General features: G+C 37.2%; 1 protein-coding gene across 3 annotated transcripts in view; it reads left to right on the plus strand.

The window, feature by feature from the left end:
• The first annotated feature begins 8,340 nt into the window (after positions 1-8,340).
• Positions 8,341-21,695, plus strand: part of LOC145464958 (protein O-glucosyltransferase 2-like) — a 176,052-nt gene continuing 162,697 nt past the window's right edge. For 2 of the 3 annotated variants that reach the window (XM_081448771.1, XM_081448772.1), the window contains exons 1-2: positions 8,342-9,083; positions 17,341-17,543. In XM_081448771.1, coding sequence (XP_081304897.1) covers positions 8,917-9,083; positions 17,341-17,543 — 370 coding nt within the window. In that variant the 5' untranslated portion in view covers positions 8,342-8,916. Of the gene's footprint in view, positions 9,084-17,340; positions 17,544-21,695 lie in introns of all 3 variants that reach the window. The other variant, XM_081448770.1, reaches the window with a different exon arrangement.

Raw genomic sequence — 21,695 nt, forward strand, 5'->3', positions numbered from 1 at the left:
GATCTTTGTAAGGGCTATTGGAATCCACAAAGAAAAAAGGGGGTAGCCACGCATATTTCGAGATACTTAGCCTTGAATCTCAACAAAAATGCTGACATCAGCATTTTCTGAAAAAAAGATGGAAAGGATATTTCTTCACAGATTTCCTTTGAATTCGCCTTTACAAACAGGAAAGCAAACACGTTTATCAAGACCTTAAAGCTGCATGGTAAATGGTAACATAAAAACCATTTTTGGTTTGTTTTTAATAACAAAATCGTTGCAACAGCGGTTTTAGCGTCTCTGACAGCCTTCCTCTCGTTCAGCCAAGATACAGTCTAAATACCTTTTGCTCACAACCAGAAACTAATCACGTGTTGAATAGGCTTCCCACTTCCATTTCATAACATAAAATGTGGGATAACCACGCGTTTGTCAAAGTTGTTGATCTTTTTTGAAAACTTTTACAGTGTCTGCTACATTTTGTCCTGTCACTTCCCCTGTGAGTAACACATTTGCGTATTTCGCACTTGTTTTGCGCACGCACTACGCCATCTGCAGGTACATGTTTACAGTTGGATTTCAGTGTAGTTTTCGACAGATAAAAGATAGGTTTTTAGCTGGAAGACGTTGACATTTACTGGTTAGCGATATGCTGCTATTTTGGTGTTCCTGGTTTAAGTACGGGTTCATTAAATTTGATTTGGTCGCAGTAGGAAAATTTTGCTTTCTTTTAGTCGTGTACTCGGTAGCGTAGTTGATTGCGTCAATGTCAACCCCAGCGCACGTATGGCGCTTAAACCTAATCTCGTTCCCAGAGTCTTCGTTCCCCTTGACCAGCGGTCGGAAAACGTTTTCCGACCGCTGGTCAAGGGGAACGAAGACTCTGGGAACGAGATTGCGCTTATACCATGCATGGCGTGATGCGCAGAAAGTATGCGCACTAACAAATGTAGGCACCGTCCTTAGGTAATTTGCCTACCATTCTGCTTTTTGAGGCGTATACATCTTGGATTTGTTGTGACTGAATCGTACAATTGTTAAAGCTAAACAAGACCCGAGTTGTTTTCTGGAATAAATTCGAGTGTTGTTTATTTGATTCAGGGTAACGCTCGGGAATTGTTCGCCATCCGTTCGATATATTGTTTCGGTTAGTAGTTTGTCTGACATTCTGCTTTTTGAAGGTGAATGTAACTTGGATTTCTTGCGATTGAATCGCACAATTGGAAAACCTCCTTCAAGTGTTTATTCGAGCGAAAGTGCTCTTTGAGAGTAAATTTCAACCAACGTGTTGACAGAGCTAAAGAAGCTCAAATCGCACGGAGTTCAGTTCTGACGACTGAGCAAAGTTCTTGAAATTAAAAGAAACTTCAAACCAAACAAATACCATTAATCACTTAAACACTTACCGCGAATCGCCGAATTGATTGCAAATTATCCTTCAAAAACACGTTCACCATACTCTGCTCAACACTTCTGTCTCCGTGAAAACGTGTTCAATCGAAGTCACATGCACCTCATTGATCCTTTATTAACTTATTTTACATTCACCTTCAGAAAGCAGAACGTCAGACAACCTACTAACCGAAATAATTCGTCGGAAGGATGGCGAACAAATCCTGAGCGTTACCCTAAATCAAATAAACAACACACGAGTTCATTCCAGAAAACAATTCGGGTCTTGTTCAGCTTTAACAATTGTACGATTCAATCACAACAAATCCAAGATGTGTACACGTCAAAAAGCATAATGGTAGGCAGATTACTTAAGTACTTACCAAAATAATGGGCTTTCAGACAACGGCTTAGTATGTTGTTATCACAGTATATATACTGTAACATTTTAAGCCACTAACCACGGTCGGTGCGTTATTTACTGGCCTAAAATGTTACAAATTTACCGACTAGCGAATTAAGCCATCAGTTATTGGCCTAAAATGTTACAGTATGTAACGAGAGTGGTTCCAAATTGAGCCGTTAGTTATTGGCCTAAAATGTTACAGTATGTAATGGGAGTGGTTCCAAATTAAGCCGTTAGTTATTAGCCTAAAATGTTACAGTATGTAATGAGATGTGGTTCCAAATTAAGCCGTTAGTTATTGGCCTAAAATGTTACAGTATGTAATAAGTGTGGTTCCAAAATTAACCGTTAGTTATTGGCCTAAAATGTTACAGTATGTAATGAGAGTGGTTTCAAATTAAGCCGTTGCTTATTGGCCTAAAATGTTACAGTAGGTACAAGGTGTGGTTCCAAATTAAGCCGTTAGTTATTGGCCTAAAATGTCACAGTATGTGTTAAGTGTGGTTTCAAATTAAGCCGTTAGTTATTGGCCTGCAATGTTACAGTATGTAATGAGAGTGGTTCCAAATTAAGCCGTTAATTATTGGCCTAAAATGTTACACTATGTAACAAGTGTGGTTCCAAATTAAGCCGTTAGTTATTGGCCTAAATTGTTACAGTATGTATTAAGTGTGGTTTCAAATTAAGCCGTTAGTTATTGGCCTACAATGTTACAGTATGTAATGAGAGTGGTTCCAAATTAAGCCGTTAATTATTGGCCTAAAATGTTACAGTATGTAATGAGAGTGGTTCCAAATTAAGCCGTTAGTTATTGGCCTAAATTGTTACAGTATGTAACGAGAGTGGTTCCAAATTGAGCCGTTAGTTATTGGCCTAAAATGTTACAGTATGTAATGGGAGTGGTTCCAAATTAAGCCGTTAGTTATTGGCCTAAAATGTTACAGTATGTAATGAGAGTGGTTCCAAATTAAGCCGTTAGTTATTGGCCTAAAATGTTACAGTATGTAATAAGTGTGGTTCCAAAATTAACCGTTAGTTATTGGCCTAAAATGTTACAGTATGTAATGAGAGTGGTTTCAAATTAAGCCGTTGGTTATTGGCCTAAAATGTTACAGTAGGTACAAGGCTTGGTTCCAAATTAAGCCGTTAGTTATAGGCCAAAAATGTCACAGTATGTGTTAAGTGTGGTTTCAAATTAAGCCGTTAGTTATTGGCCTACAATGTTACAGTATTTAATGAGAGTGGTTCCAAATTAAGCCGTTAATTATTGGCCTAAAATGTTACAGTATGTAATAAGCATGGTTCCAAATTAAGCCGTTAGTTATTGGCCTAAATTGTTATAGTATGTATTAAGTGTGGTTTCAAATTAAGCCGTTAGTTATTGGCCTACAATGTTACAGTATGTAATGAGAGTGGTTCCAAATTAAGCCGTTAATTATTGGCCTAAAATGTTACAGTATGTAATAAGCATGGTTCCAAATTAAGCCGTTAGTTATTGGCCTAAAATGTTACCGTATGTATTGAGAGTGGTTCCAAGTTAAGCCGTTAATTATTGGCCTAAAATGTTACAGTATGTTATGAGAATGGTTCCAAATTAAGCCGTTAGTTATTGAACTAAAATGTTACAGTATGTAATAAGCGTGGTTCCAAATTAAGTCGGTAGTTATTGGCCTAAAATGTTACAGTATGTTATGGGAGTGGTTTCAAATTAAGCCGTTAGTTATTGGCCTAAAATGTTACAGTATGTATTAAGTGTGGTTTCAAATTAAGCCGTTAGTTATTGGCCTAAAATGTTACAGTATGTAATGAGAGTGGTTCCAAATTAAGCCGTTAGTTATTGGCCTAAAATGTTACAGTATGTAATGAGAGTGGTTCCAAATTAAGCCGTTAGTTATTGGCCTAAAATGTTACTGTATGTATTAAGTGTGGTTCCAAATTGAGCCGTTAGTTATTGGCCTAAAATGTTACAGTATGTATTAAGTGTGGTTTCAAATTAAGCCGTTGATTATTGGCCTAAAATGTTACAGTATGTAATGAGAGTGGTTCCAAATTAGGCCGTTAATTATTGGCCTAAAATGTTACAGTATGTAATGAGTGGTTCCAAATTAAGCCGTTAGTTATTGGCCTAAAATGCTACAGTATGTATTAAGTGTGGTTCCAAATTAAGCCGTTAGTTATTGCCTAAAATGCTACAGTATGTATTAAGTGTGGTTCCAAATTAAGCCGTTAGTTATTGGCCTAAAATGTTACAGTATGTAATAAGTGTGGTTCCAAAATTAACCGTTAGTTATTGGCCTAAAATGTTACAGTATGTAATGAGAGTGGTTTCAAATTAAGCCGTTGGTTATTGGCCTAAAATGTTACAGTAGGTACAAAGTGTGGTTCCAAATTAAGCCGTTAGTTATTGACCTAAAATGTCACAGTATGTGTTAAGTGTGGTTTCAAATTAAGCCGTTAGTTATTGGCCTACAATGTTACAGTATGTAATGAGAGTGGTTTCAAATTAAGCCGTTGGTTATTGGCCTAAAATGTTACAGTAGGTACAAAGTGTGGTTCCAAATTAAGCCGTTAGTTATTGGCCTAAAATGTCACAGTATGTGTTAAGTATGGTTTCAAATTAAGCCGTTAGTTATTGGCCTACAATGTTACAGTATGTAATGAGAGTGGTTTCGAATTAAGCCGTTAGTTATTGGCCTAAAATGTTACAGTATGTAATGAGAGTTGTTGTATCGATCCATACTTTTTATTTTGATCCTTTGATAGATTCCGAGATATGACAATGTTATTCTAAGAGTTAATTCCGTGTTCCGATAGATATTTTCCGTAATACAGAGATAGATCAATGTCCACGCTAGACTCCTTTCCGTTCTCTTCGATTCCTTTCTTCCACACGTTTTTCAAGTGTCAATCACGAGACTCGACTGAGACCTCGCAGGTCAAACCAGCCCCAGTCCCTAACTTATTTACAACAAGAGTCTGTCACAATGATTTGGGTATCCCCGTGTTTTGGGTACCCCCGTACCCAAATCCCTGTATCCCCAGTAGGGATACCCAAAACACTGAAAGCGTTAAATACCACAGACTGGGGCAAGCGAAATCATCCATAATTCTGCTCAAAAACCATTTATATTCTTACGAAACTTTGTCTCAATAAATAAAAGCTTTCTTAATCTTGATATAAACACATAACGTCGCTGAAAATAGTCGCAATTTATAACAGACTGTCTGATCCGAGTCCGCATTTATAACGACATACAAATTCACGCGCCAAAGTTCGTTGTATGAACATGCGCTTGGTGCCTATCGATAACTCTTGTAATGCACGTCATTTTAGACAAGAAAGGCGCATTCTAAACCTCGGATAGTTCGGCGATTGAATAAAATCAATATGCGAGCGGGCACACTGAGATACGGCCGTCACGCAATATGCTGGTCTCAAGCTGTGACTGACCTCTGTGTATGTTGCCTGTCTGAAATAAACTTTGTCTCAGACTTGTTTATTTATCGCTCTTTCCTTGATTATCTCTCCTATTACTTCCCTTTCCAATGTGCCTGCTTGTTATTGTTTCTTTAATTCAGGGTAACCAAATCTAAAACGCAAAGCAAACTTACAAAGACGAAATTAATTCCACTGAGGAAAGGACTAGATCGAAATGCTGAACTGTAAGGGATACCCAAATCCCTAGTGATATGGGTATCCCCTTCCAGAGTGTTTGTTTGTTATCGTTTCTTTAATTCAGGGTAGCCAAATCGATCGAAGATAAAAAAGCAACGCAGACTTACAAAGACGAAAGTCATTCCAATGAGGAAAGGACTAGAAATGCTAAAACGTTAGGGGTACCCAAATCCCTAGTGATATGGGTATCCCCTTCCAAAATGTTTATTTGTTATCGTTTCTTTAATTCGGGGTAGCCAAATCGACCAAAGATAAAAAAAAAAAAGCAAAATTGCAAAGACGAAAGTTGCAATGAAGAACGAGTACTAGATTGAAATGCTGAAATGTAAGGGATACCCAAATCCCTAGTGATATGGGTATCCCCTTCTCGAGTGTTTGTTCGTTCTCTTGTTGTTTTTTTAATTCAGGGTAGGCAAATCCACCGAAGATTAAAAGGAAAAGAAAACTTACAACAACGAAAGTCATTCCAACGAGGAAAGGACTAGATCGAAATGCTAAACTGTAAGGGATACCCAAATCCCTAGTGATATGTGTATTCCCCTCCAGAGTGTTTGTTTGTTATCGTTTCTTTAATCCATGGTATAGCCAAATGAACCGAACATTAAAAGGCAAAGTAAACTTACAAAGACAAAGGTCATTTGAGTAAGGAAAGGACTAGAAATGCTAAAATATAGAGGATACCCAAATCCCTAGTGATATGGGTATCCCCTTACAATATGTTTGTTTGTTATCGTTTTTTGAATTCAGGGTAGCCAAATCGACCGAAGATAAAAAGGCAAAGAAAATTTACAAAGACTTCACCATTCAACGAGGAAATGATTGAAAATGTTAAAATGTAAGGGAGAGCTGAATATTTGGTATATGTAAATCTTTAGTGATACTGGTATCCCCATCCAATAGATGGCTGTGTACCGAGAACATTCCAAACGAGAATACAGCTTTTTAAACCGATGCAGTATTTCACCAGTTACGTATGTCATACGGTGGGCGGTCATTTTCACCGTTGGGCCAGCAACTGTCTTTCTGTCCCATCTCAAGTGCTTCGGGAAGCGACGAGCTAATTGTTCTTCCAAGTTTTAAATTAAAGTTTTAAGTTTTTTCTTCTTCTCTTTTTACAATAATATTCGAAGTTTTTGCAAAATTTTCGCAAGACTAGCTTTTCGTTTTTGGAAGACCCTGCCGGATATTTCTGGCTTTTGACATATTCTAAAATATTTCTATATTTTTCAGAATCCATCCTTCCAACATTTTCCGTATTTCCCGCGAAAATCCACGCAAATCCCGACTCGCATCTATGATTTAGACACGTGGAAAAACCTCAAGGGAATAGAGGCCTTATAGAGGGAGTGGGGAGAAGGGAGGTTGGGGTAGAGGCTAAATAACTCATATCCCGTTAATGTTTGGACTAAATATTTTGTATCCCGTAAATTTTTCTTCAGTCGAAAATCAACAATTTTAATACAAAGATCTCCGCGGACACTCTCGGTCTACTTTAAGGCATAAATTTCTTTTTGCTACTTTTATTTCGACAGGAGGCCATCTCAGTCTTTTCCAAGTTGAATGGTGAATGGTATATTCGGTCGATTTCGCTACCCTTAATTCGAACTAAAGAAACGATAACACCTAGTCATATTAGAAGGAGATACCCACATCACTAGAGATTTGGGTATCCCCTACATTTAGGCATTTATAGTTCTTTCCACCCTTGAATGAATTTCGTCTTTGTAATTAGTTTTGTTTTCCTCTTCGTCTTCGGTTCATTTGGCTACCCTGAATTAAAGAAGCAATCACAAATAAACACTCTGCGAGGGGATACCCATATCACTAGGGATTTGGGTATCCCTTACATTTCAGCATTTCTAGTCCTTTCCTCATCGGAATGACTTTCGTCTTTGCAAGTTTGCTTTGTCTTTTTTCTTTTTTTTTTTTTTATCTTCGGTCGATTTGGCTACCGTGAAGTAAAGAAACAATAACAAATAAACATATTGGAAGGGGATACCCATATCACTAGGGATTTGGGTATCCCTTACATTTCAGCATTTCTAGTCCTTTCCCCACTGGAATGACTTTCGTTTTTGTAAGTTGCTTTGTTTTTTTATCTTCCCTCGATTTGGCTACCCTGAATTAAAGAAACAAGGACAAAGAAACACTCCAGAGGGGGATACCCATATCACTAGGGATTTGGGTATCCCTTAATTTTTCGCATATCTTTTTTCTTTTCCCCCCTCCAACGCCTTTTGTCTTTGTAGGTTTGCTTTGCCCTTTAAATCTTCGGTGGATTTGGCTACCTAAATTAAAGCAACGATAACAAACAAACACTCCAGGAAGGGATACCAATATCACTAGGGATTTGGGTACCCCTTACAATTTAGCATTTCCAGTCTTTTTCTCCCTTGAATGAATTTCGTCTTGGTAAGTTTTCTTTTCCTTTTAATCTTTGGTTCATTTGGCTACCCTGAATTAAAGTAACGAGGACAAATAAACACCCCAGAAGGGGATACCCATATCACTAGGGATTTGGGTATCCCTTACAATTTAGCATTTCTAGTCCGTTTCTCTCTTGATTGACTTTCGACTTTGCAAGTTTGCTTTGCCTCTCTATCTTCGGTCGATTTGGCTACCCTGAATTAAATGATTGCAAACCAACACTTCAGAAGGGGATACCCAAATCACTAGGGATTTGGGTATCCTACGTTTACTTGTTTCCCCCTGCCCAAAAATTTAAGCCTTGTCTACTTCATTTATATTTATTTTGGATTTCTTCCCAAAACAAAAAAAACCCTCGTTAAATGGCATAGAGAAATGTTCGCCGGCAAAATCTAATAGTAGGGATGGTCAAACAAACTTTATTTCAGACAGGCAAGATACACAGAGGTTAGTCACAGCTTGAGACCAGTGTGCATATTGCGTGACGGCCGCATCTCAGTGTGTTCGTTCGCATATTGATTAAATTTAATTGCCGAACTATACCAGGTTTAGAATGTGCCTTTCTTGTTTAAAATAACGGCATTTCAAGGGTTATCGATAGGCACCAAGCGCATGTTCATACAACGAACTTTGGCGCGTGAATTCGGTTCTGTATGTCGTTATACTGCGGACTCGGATCAGACAGTCTGTTCTAAATTGCGACTATTTTCAGCCACGTATTGTCTTTATATCAAGTAAAATAACGCTTTCATTTACCGGGACAAAAGCTTAGTAAGAAGATAATTGGGTTTTGAGCAGACTTGTGGATGATTGCACTTGCCCCAGTTTTAAGCTTTCAGTGTTTTGGGTATCCCTAGTGGGGATAGCCAAAACACTAGGGATTTGGGTACGGGGGTACCCAAAACTCAGGGATACCCAAATCACTGTGACACCGCCATTTTGAAAAGTGGAGAAGGCCCTTGGACGACATTGAGTTTACCGCCGGCTAAGTGGGAGCTCTGCCGTTGACCAGTGGTTTTGAAAAGAGAGCGATATGAAATCATACACGTTCTGGACATTCTTGTGCTTGAGCATTTATTTTAACAAAGCAGTGGATCTAAGCGCGAAGAATTCTCTTATTTGGGGTCCAGGACTACACAGAAAGATTGTTCTACCTGCGAGATACTTCTTTATCCAAGCAGTAGATAAAGAAAACAACAAGTAAGCTTGAAGGTTTTAAAAGTCGATATCTTAAATATTATTCACCACAAGGGAGACACTTAAAATGCAAGTGGGGAGAGTCGTTCCGAAAGATCTATTCTAGCCGCAGAAGTTATTTATAGTGCAGGTCCACATCAGGACTTAACGTCTTGCCAATTGATCTGTAACCTGCTTTATCAAATAAATCATGTATGTATGTATGTATGTATGTATGTATGTATGTATGTATGTATGTATGTATGTATGTATGTATGTATGTATGTATGTATGTATGTATGTATGTATGTATGTATGTATGTATGTATGTATGTATGTATGTATGTATGTATGTATGTATGTATGTATGTATGTATGTATGTATGTATGTATGTATGTATGTATGTATGTATGTATGTATGTATGTATGTATGTATGTATGTATGTATGTATGTATGTATGTATGTATGTATGTATGTATGTATGTATGTATGTATGTATGTATGTATGTATGTATGTATGTATGTATGTATGTATGTATGTATGTATGTATGTATGTATGTATGTATGTATGTATGTATGTATGTATGTATGTATGTATGTATGTATGTATGTATGTATGTATGTATGTATGTATGTATGTATGTATGTATGTATGTATGTATGTATGTATGTATGTATGTATGTATGTATGTATGTATGTATGTATGTATGTATGTATGTATGTATGTATGTATGTATGTATGTATGTATGTATGTATGTATGTATGTATGTATGTATGTATGTATGTATGTATGTATGTATGTATGTATGTATGTATGTATGTATGTATGTATGTATGTATGTATGTATGTATGTATGTATGTATGTATGTATGTATGTATGTATGTATGTATGTATGTATGTATGTATGTATGTATGTATGTATGTATGTATGTATGTATGTATGTATGTATGTATGTATGTATGTATGTATGTATGTATGTATGTATGTATGTATGTATGTATGTATGTATGTATGTATGTATGTATGTATGTATGTATGTATGTATGTATGTATGTATGTATGTATGTATGTATGTATGTATGTATGTATGTATGTATGTATGTATGTATGTATGTATGTATGTATGTATGTATGTATGTATGTATGTATGTATGTATGTATGTATGTATGTATGTATGTATGTATGTATGTATGTATGTATGTATGTATGTATGTATGTATGTATGTATGTATGTATGTATGTATGTATGTATGTATGTATGTATGTATGTATGTATGTATGTATGTATGTATGTATGTATGTATGTATGTATGTATGTATGTATGTATGTATGTATGTATGTATGTATGTATGTATGTATGTATGTATGTATGTATGTATGTATGTATGTATGTATGTATGTATGTATGTATGTATGTATGTATGTATGTATGTATGTATGTATGTATGTATGTATGTATGTATGTATGTATGTATGTATGTATGTATGTATGTATGTATGTATGTATGTATGTATGTATGTATGTATGTATGTATGTATGTATGTATGTATGTATGTATGTATGTATGTATGTATGTATGTATGTATGTATGTATGTATGTATGTATGTATGTATGTATGTATGTATGTATGTATGTATGTATGTATGTATGTATGTATGTATGTATGTATGTATGTATGTATGTATGTATGTATGTATGTATGTATGTATGTATGTATGTATGTATGTATGTATGTATGTATGTATGTATGTATGTATGTATGTATGTATGTATGTATGTATGTATGTATGTATGTATGTATGTATGTATGTATGTATGTATGTATGTATGTATGTATGTATGTATGTATGTATGTATGTATGTATGTATGTATGTATGTATGTATGTATGTATGTATGTATGTATGTATGTATGTATGTATGTATGTATGTATGTATGTATGTATGTATGTATTGTTTTGAAGAACTGGTTAATTGCTGGAGATCACACTGGATCCCAGACTGTGATAAATAGCAAACGAGGCCCAGAGAGTTTGTCATAATAGTCGCGCATTTTTTGCTGTGAATTGAATGAAACATGTTTTAGAAAGCAGGAAAGACAATTTCTTCCCCTGTATATTTTCTGAAGTGGCTTGTTCTATATTTTTTTTGCAAAAAAAAAAAAAACTTCTTAGGGCCTGTTCACATGGAAGTGGGGGACCTCAGGCAGGTGAAGTCTCCCACCTTGGTGGGGTAACCAGTCTATCCATACAATCTCTCTTTTTCCTTGATCATGTTCACATATTAGGTGGGGTACCCCACCAAGGGGGGTTACCTGGCCAGCCAGTCCTGGTAGCCCTCTTTGGTGGGGTGAGTTTTCTCCATGTGAAAGTTGCGGAGTGGGGTAACCCGCCTAACCGGGGTAATCAAATCACTGTGCCAAAGCCCGCCAAAACACACCGGAGAACAACATGGCTGCCAATCACTACGAGCCAGTTGTTGTAAAACAAGTAGAAGATACAGCTAACATGCGCTAGTAACAGATGTACTAACACGAAAGTAACTTTAGATAAGTGCATGCTAGCAAGCACAGCCTGAGCGTGAAAAATTACAACTCTGTGCTAAACATGCTTTTGAGCTCTTGTTCGATATTGAGTAAAGAAGAAATTGCTTTCATTCAGACCATCAGGCCTCAAACACCAAAGCCTGTGGGCCCATTGGCCCTCTTTATCGCTTAATGCAGACTCACTTGCTACTCTATCAGTGAGTCAAATACTGACATCCTCAAGGCAAATATGACCTGGACCATTGAAATGTCTAGCATGAGCCCTGAGGCGACTCTTATGATTATTAAATCTTAATCTAAACTTTGTTAAGGTAGATTCAGCATATTGAACACTGCAGACTTTACAACACATACATCCACAGCACACCTACTTTTGTCAGACTTAAAACAACCACCCTCTTCAACCGTCTGATTTGCAGCAAAGCTTGGTCGAAATTGAGATGGTGGTAGATGGGGTAGCCTTGAGAATTAAGTGCAGCTGTTCCACCAATGATTTCTTGCAAAATGTGAAGAATACAAAGGGTATCTGAAGTCGCAAAATTACCTAGAATTTAGTTGACAAACAGTTTTATAGGGGTCGTAAAATTCAAAGATCTGAACTTTTAAGCAAAACGGTGAAAGCTAACAAAAATGTTTTTCCTCTGGTTCTTGATTAAATCAAATATGTTCAACAACAGAAGAACATGAAGATATAACTGATCATCGCAGTTAGATATATACACAACTTAAGCAGCTGTGAAATTAAAGCCTGAAAAAAATCCAAGCTTGAAGGGGATTTGAACCCATGACCTCTGCGAGACCACTGCAGTGCTCTACCAACTGAGCTATCGAGCCAACTGGGGCTTGATAGCTCTAATAGCTCAGCTTGTAGATCACTGCACTGATATCGCAGAGGTCATGGGCTCAAATCCCATTCAGGCCTGAATTTTTTGGGGGCTTTGATTTCACAACTGCTGAAGTTGTGTGCATAATTGTGATGATCAATCATATCTTTATATCTTTCTCCGCAGTTCAAATATATAGTTTTTCATATATTCACTTGCCACAGAAGAACATGTGAATTGGCGGTACATTGCAATAGTTCCCAACATGACGTTTCTTAAATGAGTTTTATCATCATTCAACAAATTAAATCTTTCCAAACCCCATTACATTTAGACCAGGTACTGCTTACCAGAGTAGTTTATTGGATGACACAATTATTCACACTTAATCTGCATGGCCTTAACAAAAGGCATGGATTCTGCTCCAAAAATTGTATTAATATTTTATTGCGACAACTGATTAGACCTTTTCACATGTTCTTGCTCGATAAATGAATTGTTACTTGTCCAGTTCCTATTTTATTATTAGCATGTTGTAAATAGTTAATTGTTGTTAATAGTCAATTGTTATGTAAGTACTCTTGCATTCATGGACTCCATAGAAGGATCCTGTTATTTATGGTTAAAGTGTCAGGGTTGTCAGTTGGGTTTTGAGTAGCAGGTTCCATACAAAAAGTAGGCAGCTAAGATTTGTGTGAAAAACTTGCCTTGGAGTGGCTGGGCACAATGTGCACTTTGCATTGGTTGGGGAGAGTATTGGGGGGGGGGGGTAGCCCTCTCAAATTTTTGAAAAATGATTCCCTGAGATACGGTGTGGGGCTATTTTCAACAAACATTGGGTATATTTGTAGATGGTTTTCCCACTCTTCATATAAATGACACGGCAAAAAGGTAGAGAGGATTGACGCACTCGAGCAAGTAGCTCCAGAAAACAAACAACTGGGAGATTTCAATGATAAGTGGAAATATTTCTTTTAAGTTTCGCTTCCCTTATTACTGAGACCCTGTTAGGGGTAACTTCCGACAAGCAACGTGGCCTTGAAATGGTGTCACGAGAGCTATGAGTTGGCGACGAACGACAGACTACTCCAGTGAAATAGAGAAAGTGACACCTATGGCAAGATAGACTGACAATGAATTTCAGAACTGAGAATGCAGTGATTGTTTTAAACATCTGAGTCGAAGTGAAGACGCATTTCCAGAGTTTTAAATGTGTTTTCCTCTCTCACGCGTGATGTCGATGGGTCGTGAAACACAGGCTTTCTTATATATGCTAAAACGTCCATGTCCAATAAATCGAGTCCGTCATTGCTGAGTATTTTTTCTCACTCTCAACTGAGTGAGCAGTGCCCTAAAACGCCTAAAAACATGCATAAGGAAAAAAGAAAGTATTTATTTGTGTTTTATATACTTTATCTTTTGTATTTTGTGCAATAAAGCAAGAGTTGTGTTAAAAAAGGTTAAGGAGGCAATACAAAAATAACTTTTCGTTCTTTTTCTTTTTTAACTTTTTCCATAAAATTTACTATTGTGAAATTTCCTTTTAAAAACTTAAAAACCCTGTATGAATAAAATCTCATCAAGAGTGTCCCCCCTCAAAAAATTTTTTTATCATTCTTTAATTTAACATTTTGTCTAATGTACAGATAAATTTGGCAATAATGCCACATGCAGAATCCATGGCTTTGAATTTTTTGATATTTTGGTGCTTTTGAATGCATTTCTTGGTTTTATCTTAAATGAAATCGTAATTTGATAAAAGTTTCTTTCAAGTTTCTTTCATATTTTTATCTAAGTTCGGAATTTGAAGTGTTTTTTAAAAGCGAACTTAATTTGACATGCATGCGTTATCTGATAAGCATTTCGTCGGGACTTTGCTTCTAAATTTAAAAATATTCTGTGTTTATCCCGATGTTTGTATTGTATTATGCTAAGCCCTTTTTGTGGGTTTGTTAATTCAGAAAATTACTACCTCGCTTTGGAAAATGTAAAGGAGTATATTTCCATTAAAGTAAGGGAAAGTGTAGAGTGAAGTAATTCTGCAGTTTTGTGGCAGATATATGTTGCTTCTCTCATTATTAGCACTTAGCTAAAGAGAAAAAACACTATAGTCCTAATGTTGTAGTGCCATTTGTACAGAATGAAAACTCACCTTTTACCAGACTATTTAAAGATACTTTATTCTGCATTTTGTTGGCTTCAAAAATGATGTGCTGAGGTGTAGAACATTTTATGGTTCTTTAAATCAAGTTTCGATTTGTGTCACACGTTTTGAGCAACTACTTTATCCCTCCAATCCACTTTGGGTTCAAACAAATTATAAACTGAACAATTTTATTTCCATTTTAGTTTTCCAATATCAGGCTCAGGACTAACCAACTAGCATTTGGAGTAGCCTGGGTAGTTTTCAAAATAGCCAGTTAAATTCGCAGGTTTCTGGTTTATTTTGAGAACCCTGAGTGTGCTGTCCATGGGCTCTCTGCGGGGAATTAATTACAGTATTGTTTAAGGGCCCTGCTTGGGACTATGTTATAGCCTTAATTATGATCATTCAGAGGCCTTTATATTAGTGGCTGGGGAATTTGTCATGTTTGACTCATTACATAACTTTTGCCACGCTTTTTCTTATACAATTGTTACTTTATTTTGCTTGTAATTTAATTTGAATTTCTTAATTAAGCTCCTTATGAAAGCCAGTACCTCAGATATGCACAACCATTGTAAATAGATTTTAGTTTTTAGTTTTTAATGTATATCTGAAGTGGGCTGAACAGCTGAAACGTCATTAAATCAAGTCAGACTAGTGAAAATTCCGGAGGGGTGGGGGGTCAAAGACGCAGGAAATCCAGAGCGGAGGAGGGTGTGATGTTTGAACTTACTTTCCAGATGTCCTTCGATTCAGTAGACTAAAGTATCGTTCTGGCTGTTCAAAAAAATCTTTTCTTACCGAGTAAGTAGATCTTTCACATGAAAAAGTAGTAGCTTTAACACTTGTATTTCAATCACATTACAAATGAAAAAAAATTATGTCTTCAAAAAGTACTTTGGAAGCCAACAAGTGCAAAGAACATGCTGCTCGTGGACATGGCCAGCATTAGGGAAAAATTAGCATCCGGGCGGTGTATGGGGGCATTCACTGGACACGATTTTATCTAAAAATATGGTTTTTAAGTGTCACAGAATATTTAAGGACGTCTCACATGGACAAAACATTGAGGTGATGTTACACTGCCCAATTTTTGATTTTAACCCATCAATTTTGCCTTAAAAATCAATAGTGTAGCATGGTGCAGGGGGAACCTTTTAATGCAACATTTCTTTGGGAAAACATGTTGCAGGGGTGTTAAAGCAATTCAAGAACCTGCAACACTATTGCCCGAATTAAGAATGTTGCATTAAATATTGACTTGTATAACATTACCATTTTTTTATGTTTTTTCTTCTATTTACTAACTATTCATTCATATCATTTTGCCATGTACTTATTTATGTGTATCTATTTACTAGACCGTCTAAATAATAGCGAAATACGTTGTTCGAATTCCCCTCAATTCTCTTGTCTGTTGATCGTCTAAAAGTTAAATTTTTAATAACCATTATCTTATTTATTCACTGAAAAAAGGTAACATACAACGCAATTTCAAAAAAAAAATACAGAAAAAAAATACAAAAAATTAAAATGTAACAACTTACGAAAAGAAATTCCAACTAGTGAAAACAGCTAACTGAAAAGATCTACGAATTACGGTCTTATAAAATATTCACAGGAATATAACATTACCTTTCCTTGTAATTAAAGCCTGAAAAAAATTCAGGCCTGAATGGGCCTGAATATATTCACTTGCATTCTTCACCATCTACAGGTATATTACAAACTCACAATGTGACCAGCTCCCAGTTGGCTAGATAGCTCAGTTGGTAGAGCACTGCAGTGGTATCGTAGGGGTCATGGGTTTGAATCCCATTCAGGCCTGAATTTTTTTCAGGCTTTAATTTCACAGCTGCTTAAGTTGTGTGTATAACTGCGATGATCAATCATATCTTCATGAACAATATTTTGTTGTTAAGTTAATGGAACATACCAGAAGGGTCCAGTGTACCTCTTTTGATTGCTGAACTTTTCCGTTCTGCTATTAATTTTTTGGATTTCAAATTCTGTGTGCCACCATGTTTGTTTTTACAAAGCTTGATGGGAAATTATGAGGTCACTGTGCAGTTGGATGTTTTTAAAATACAGCGTTGCATGAGTCTAGCGATATAAAAAATGCTTCTGTATAATTTGTTCAAAACAATGTCATAAATTACCACAGCGATTCCCCAGTGATTTAAACTGAGAAACAAACACTTTCATGGTTTGAACCCAGGGGTATCAGAAGTATAATAATCATAATCATAATCCTTTAATCAATCAGAATCATAATAAAAATTATTATTTGTGCAGTGTGATCATCTGGGTGAGAGTAGTTGTGAAAAGAACTGTTGTTGGTATGTGTCTCGGGGTCTGTTGGCATCACTATTTCTCTCAGCGCACTCGCATTCAGTCAGTCTCATGTTAAGGGTTCCACCAGTCTAGCCGACATTAGAGAATTTCTTTGCATATGATCCCTTGGACTCCATCAATCATTGGTCAGTCCTTGGGGTTCTTAAGTATCTGAACTTATGTTCTTATTGGTCTACAAGCTGGCTGAATGTGAAATTTTTGAAAGACATGACCACCCAAGGAGATGCACCCTTCTGAATCTGTAGGATTATTACTTAGAGATTATATTGTATCATGAAAGAGAATGTCTTACCAGCCAATATTTAGTCAGCATAATTTTCACATGAAACCTTCCATGAGAGGAAAGGTGTCCATGAAGTAGTCTACTAGATTGACGATAGGTTGTTAATTTTTTTTGCAGCCTTACTGAATCCCCAGGTGATGATGCATTTGATGTTAAAATTACTAGTTCAAGCGGACGAGTTAGAACATGGGTACAGAAGTTGGATAGGCAGGATGGTTCATTCATTGTACGCTATCGACTATTTGCATCATATCCAGATCTTACAATTCATGTTACCTACAAAGGCAAGAGTGTTGATAGTTCACCATACAGATTACACGGTAAGGGTACCGAATGATCTTTACTTATTATTATTTTTGAGAGGCTGTTGTGATGGTTTACTGGGTTGTCTTGGCTAAGCTGCTTTATGCAAGCTAAGTTGTACTCATGTGGAGCGTTTGAAAACAATTTTTCCAATGATAACTAAATGGTAGAAAGGAGCAAAAACTGGAAAGGCTATGTTTTTGATAGGGAGTCCTCAAAAATAAGACAAGCTCAATGACATACACTGTAACAAGATTTATTGTAATTACTGATTATAAATCTAGAACTTATGGCAGTAAATTGTAACTAGGAACAGAAACAGAACCAAACTGGAAACAGAAAATGCACATCGTGAGGGATGGTTTTATAATCACAAGCTAGTTGCATGGGTCATACATGTATTGGGAAAGTTTTAAAGGGACAGTGTCACAATCTGCACATCATGGTGCAGGATTGCTTTTACCATATGGGCTTAAAAGTCTTTTCTACAGGAAATATTTAACTGTACTGTGTTCTTGTAGAGCTAGGAGAAAATAGAATGAAACTAAAGTATTTTTAGGTCACTTTGCATTGAATTATCTTTAAATCATCCCGTGTTTCCAGACCTGTCAGGTACAGTACCGCCTGAAAGTAATCACCCATTTCCTGCGTTCTCGCTGCGGGGCCTCCACGCGTCATTGACACGGTATTCCCACAGTCAACCTCGTCTTTACCTAGGTAAACCCGAGGATGGTATTCGTCCTGCTGCTGCAATGTTTGGACGAGGTATTACCTCGGTACAGAAGACATGTAACGTTTGGATAGCATTTTGTTTTCTGTTGCTTCGCAACAAAGCGTGCTTGAATGCTCAGTCTTGAATCTCTGCATTTTCATCGCAAAGAAGCATTTGATAAAGCCAATCATTCATGTCAGTTACAAGATTGATAGCGCAAAAAAAAAATTGTTAGTTGCATTGTATGAACTTCACCAAAAATATCTGTAACTTGGTAAAATATACATGTAGTGTGTCAGTTCTTAAACCCTGTATTTTAAAAGCATTCCATTTTGCCAAGAAGAATGCGACAGAGCATGTGATTTCATGTCCACGCATCATGCAAACGACCGGGAAACAACTAAATGCTAAAGGCCGGAATGGCTCTGAAATTCACTTTGAAAGAAAAGAAACTGGGGCAATACATTTAACTTCAATTCCGATTTATTTTGTTGCCATAACATCATCCGTACTTCTCTGTTTATATGCGCTGCGCTTTGTAGTGGGCAGTTACAAAACCGGGTCAACTCCGATCGCTGATTTAAATAAAACAGCAATTGCTGTTTATGCTGCGTTCTTGTATACATGTAGCTGTCATCGTATCAGTGATCCAAGTTTTACTGGTCCAAGTTTTGTCTCTGGTTCCTTGCACCCGATCGAGATGTTAGCTTATGAAATGTAATATTCGTGGAACCTGCTTCAAGTTCAAATATTTTCTCAGGAGACCAAACCGTGAATAAGAGAAACCTTCATTGGCTTTTTTACATCTACCTAATTAATAACAGCACTCCAAACGTAACATAACTTAGCACAAAATGAAAGCAAGAACGTATCACCAAACCAAACTGCCATTTATCGCACAGCTCGTTTTGCTTGAGTGCGTTGGTGACATGTTGCTGACATGTGATCAAAACATAGGTGAAACTACATCGTCAAACAAAGTCTCCTGCTTTGAACATGGTTTGCTCTTTGGAGTAGGTAAAATTGAGAATCTTAGCTAATTTTTACACTAAATTTCAAAGTGTGCCAGTTTGTGCGTGAACCGAGTTGCAGAGGGATTAAAATCACGCGGAAAACTGTCAGGAAGTTCTTCAAAAAGTTCAGAGATGAATTAAGACTTTTTGCGTTGTGTGATTTACCACGTTGTGGCCACCACTACTGGTAATTACTACACGCTCCAGTTTTTAACCCTTGAGTTTGTGTAGACCACTCGAATGTGGTTAGATCAATTTATAAACTCGTGAGTGTTTTGCAAATCGAAAACCTGTTAGTCGATCAAGTATTATTAGCCGCTTTGTAATTCGTCAAATTACTTTGTGGCAACCATGAAATTTGCCTGGTCCTACGGTTTACTTACCGCTAAATTTGGGGGATGGGTAATGGACTGAATCGCAAACGAGATGCTTGTTAAACAATGGTCATAATAGCTTTTGGCATGCGATATCTTATAAGATGTATCTCGGCCACTGTCTTCATTGAGGGCTCAGTGAGAAAGTAGCAACCTCCATAGGTGGTCGCGATAAGGCTTGTTATTTGGCTTGTTAGGGCCGATTTACACAATACGACTTTGTCGCATGCGACAAGTTTACGACAGGGCTATGACATGATATTGTTTTGTGTAAATCAAACCTACAACTCACTTACGACTGTTGTGTACGTCAAAAAAATTGTCGTAGGATTTTGAAACATGTTTTAAAACCCCGTGACAATCGTAGCCGAAATCAATAGAAAATGACGTCTTTTGTGACAAAGTTCTACTGAGTAGGGGACAAAGGAGAAGTTTTCTTGTGTCAAAATGGCGGACGAAGTTGTTGTTGACTGATTCACATGAAGTCGTTTCTCGAAAAGTACTGAATGGATTAAAGCAAAAAACATCTAGTTAGAAAGTTTCTTCAAAGCGCAGGACAGCTAAATTATTTGTTTACCGTTTGTTAGAACTTTCGCACCGTAAATCCTGATGCAAACTTTTGCATATTTAGCTTTGTAAGTGAAAATGGTCCTAATTAAGTCATTGTAATGTTACGCTATTTGAGAGCGTTAACAAACAAACAGTCTTTATAAGAACTACAACTCCATGTTTAATTCAACACGGCAAGCACATGGTCTGAGATTCATGTGACTACACATGATGTCACACCTTTCCTTTTCTCAAAAAGACAAAAGTTAGAATTAATAAACTTAAACGAGCTTATGACATACAAGCTTTCCACGATGAACGGAATGAGTAAAGTCAATGTCTCTAAATGTCTCTTAAAGAACTACTGAAAACTGAATGTCTGTCTGTTAATGTGATTTAAACTTTGCCTGGTAACAATGAAACAACTTAGGCAAACGATCATTTTCTAAAGTCCTTATAACAAAGTTCTGTAAGTACTGTGGGGCCTGAGAAACTCATCCACTCCTGGTCACAACTGTTGGTTTAACTGGGTCTGCTGTTGGCTCCTGGCTTGGGGGAACTGTCACAGGTTCTGTTTGCGTGGGTTGACCAGCAAAGTTGTCTTGGACTGGTTGGCCTGTAAGCTGGGATCTTATTGGTTCAGCTGTGGCAGGCATTGTGTTAGGGTGGTTGTCCTGCGGTGGTCGCATTGAACTGGTTTCAGAAGTCTGAACAAATGGTTCCTTAGACTGGCGGAGGTGTCTACGATTTCTTCTGTACAGTCTGCAGTCTTCTGTTCTGACTTTGTAAGAACGGATATCAATCTGGTCTTCCACTCTTGCCTTAAACCATTTCCGCTTTCTGTCGCCTGGTTTAGTGGCTACTCAGATGACTTCTCCAATCTGTAAAGGCGGAAGCTCCTTGGTGTTTTGATTGTAATACTTGGCTTGTTTGGACTTCTGCTTGAGAAGTTTCTTCTTCACATCTTCTTGGACCTTTGGCTTTAACGGGTAACTGGTGGTGGGAAGCAGTGTTCTTGTTCTGCGTCCAAACATTCTTTGGGCGGGGGAGCTAGACATTCCTTCAGAAGGAGTGTTTCTCCAGTCAAGCAGGTATAAGTAGGGGTCTGTGCCTGCTTGCTTAGCTTTCTTCATGATGGATTTTGCTGTCTTGATAGCATTTTCAGCCTTGCCATTGCTCTGGGGATAGCCAGGTTAACTTGTGATGACTCCAAACTCGTAGCTGGCCGCAAACTCTCTGAATTCTTGAGAACTGAACGGCATGTTACTGATTAGCTGATTTGGGATTCCATGGACTGAAAACTGCTTGCGGAGTATCTTAGCTATGGCCTTTGTGGCCTTAGTTTCTAGTCTATCTACTTCGAAGTAACTTGAATAGTACTCAACCACACTGAGGTAGTCTGTACCATCAAGTGTGAGAACATCTGCACCAATCTTTTGCCAAGGTCAATCAGCAACCTCATGAGAGATGAGAGGCTCCCTTGCTTGGTTTGACTGATAGGATGAACTGATGTCACACTTC

This window comes from Orbicella franksi, chromosome 13, assembly GCF_964199315.1.
Source record: "Orbicella franksi chromosome 13, jaOrbFran1.1, whole genome shotgun sequence".
Taxonomy (NCBI): Eukaryota; Metazoa; Cnidaria; class Anthozoa; order Scleractinia; family Merulinidae; genus Orbicella; species Orbicella franksi.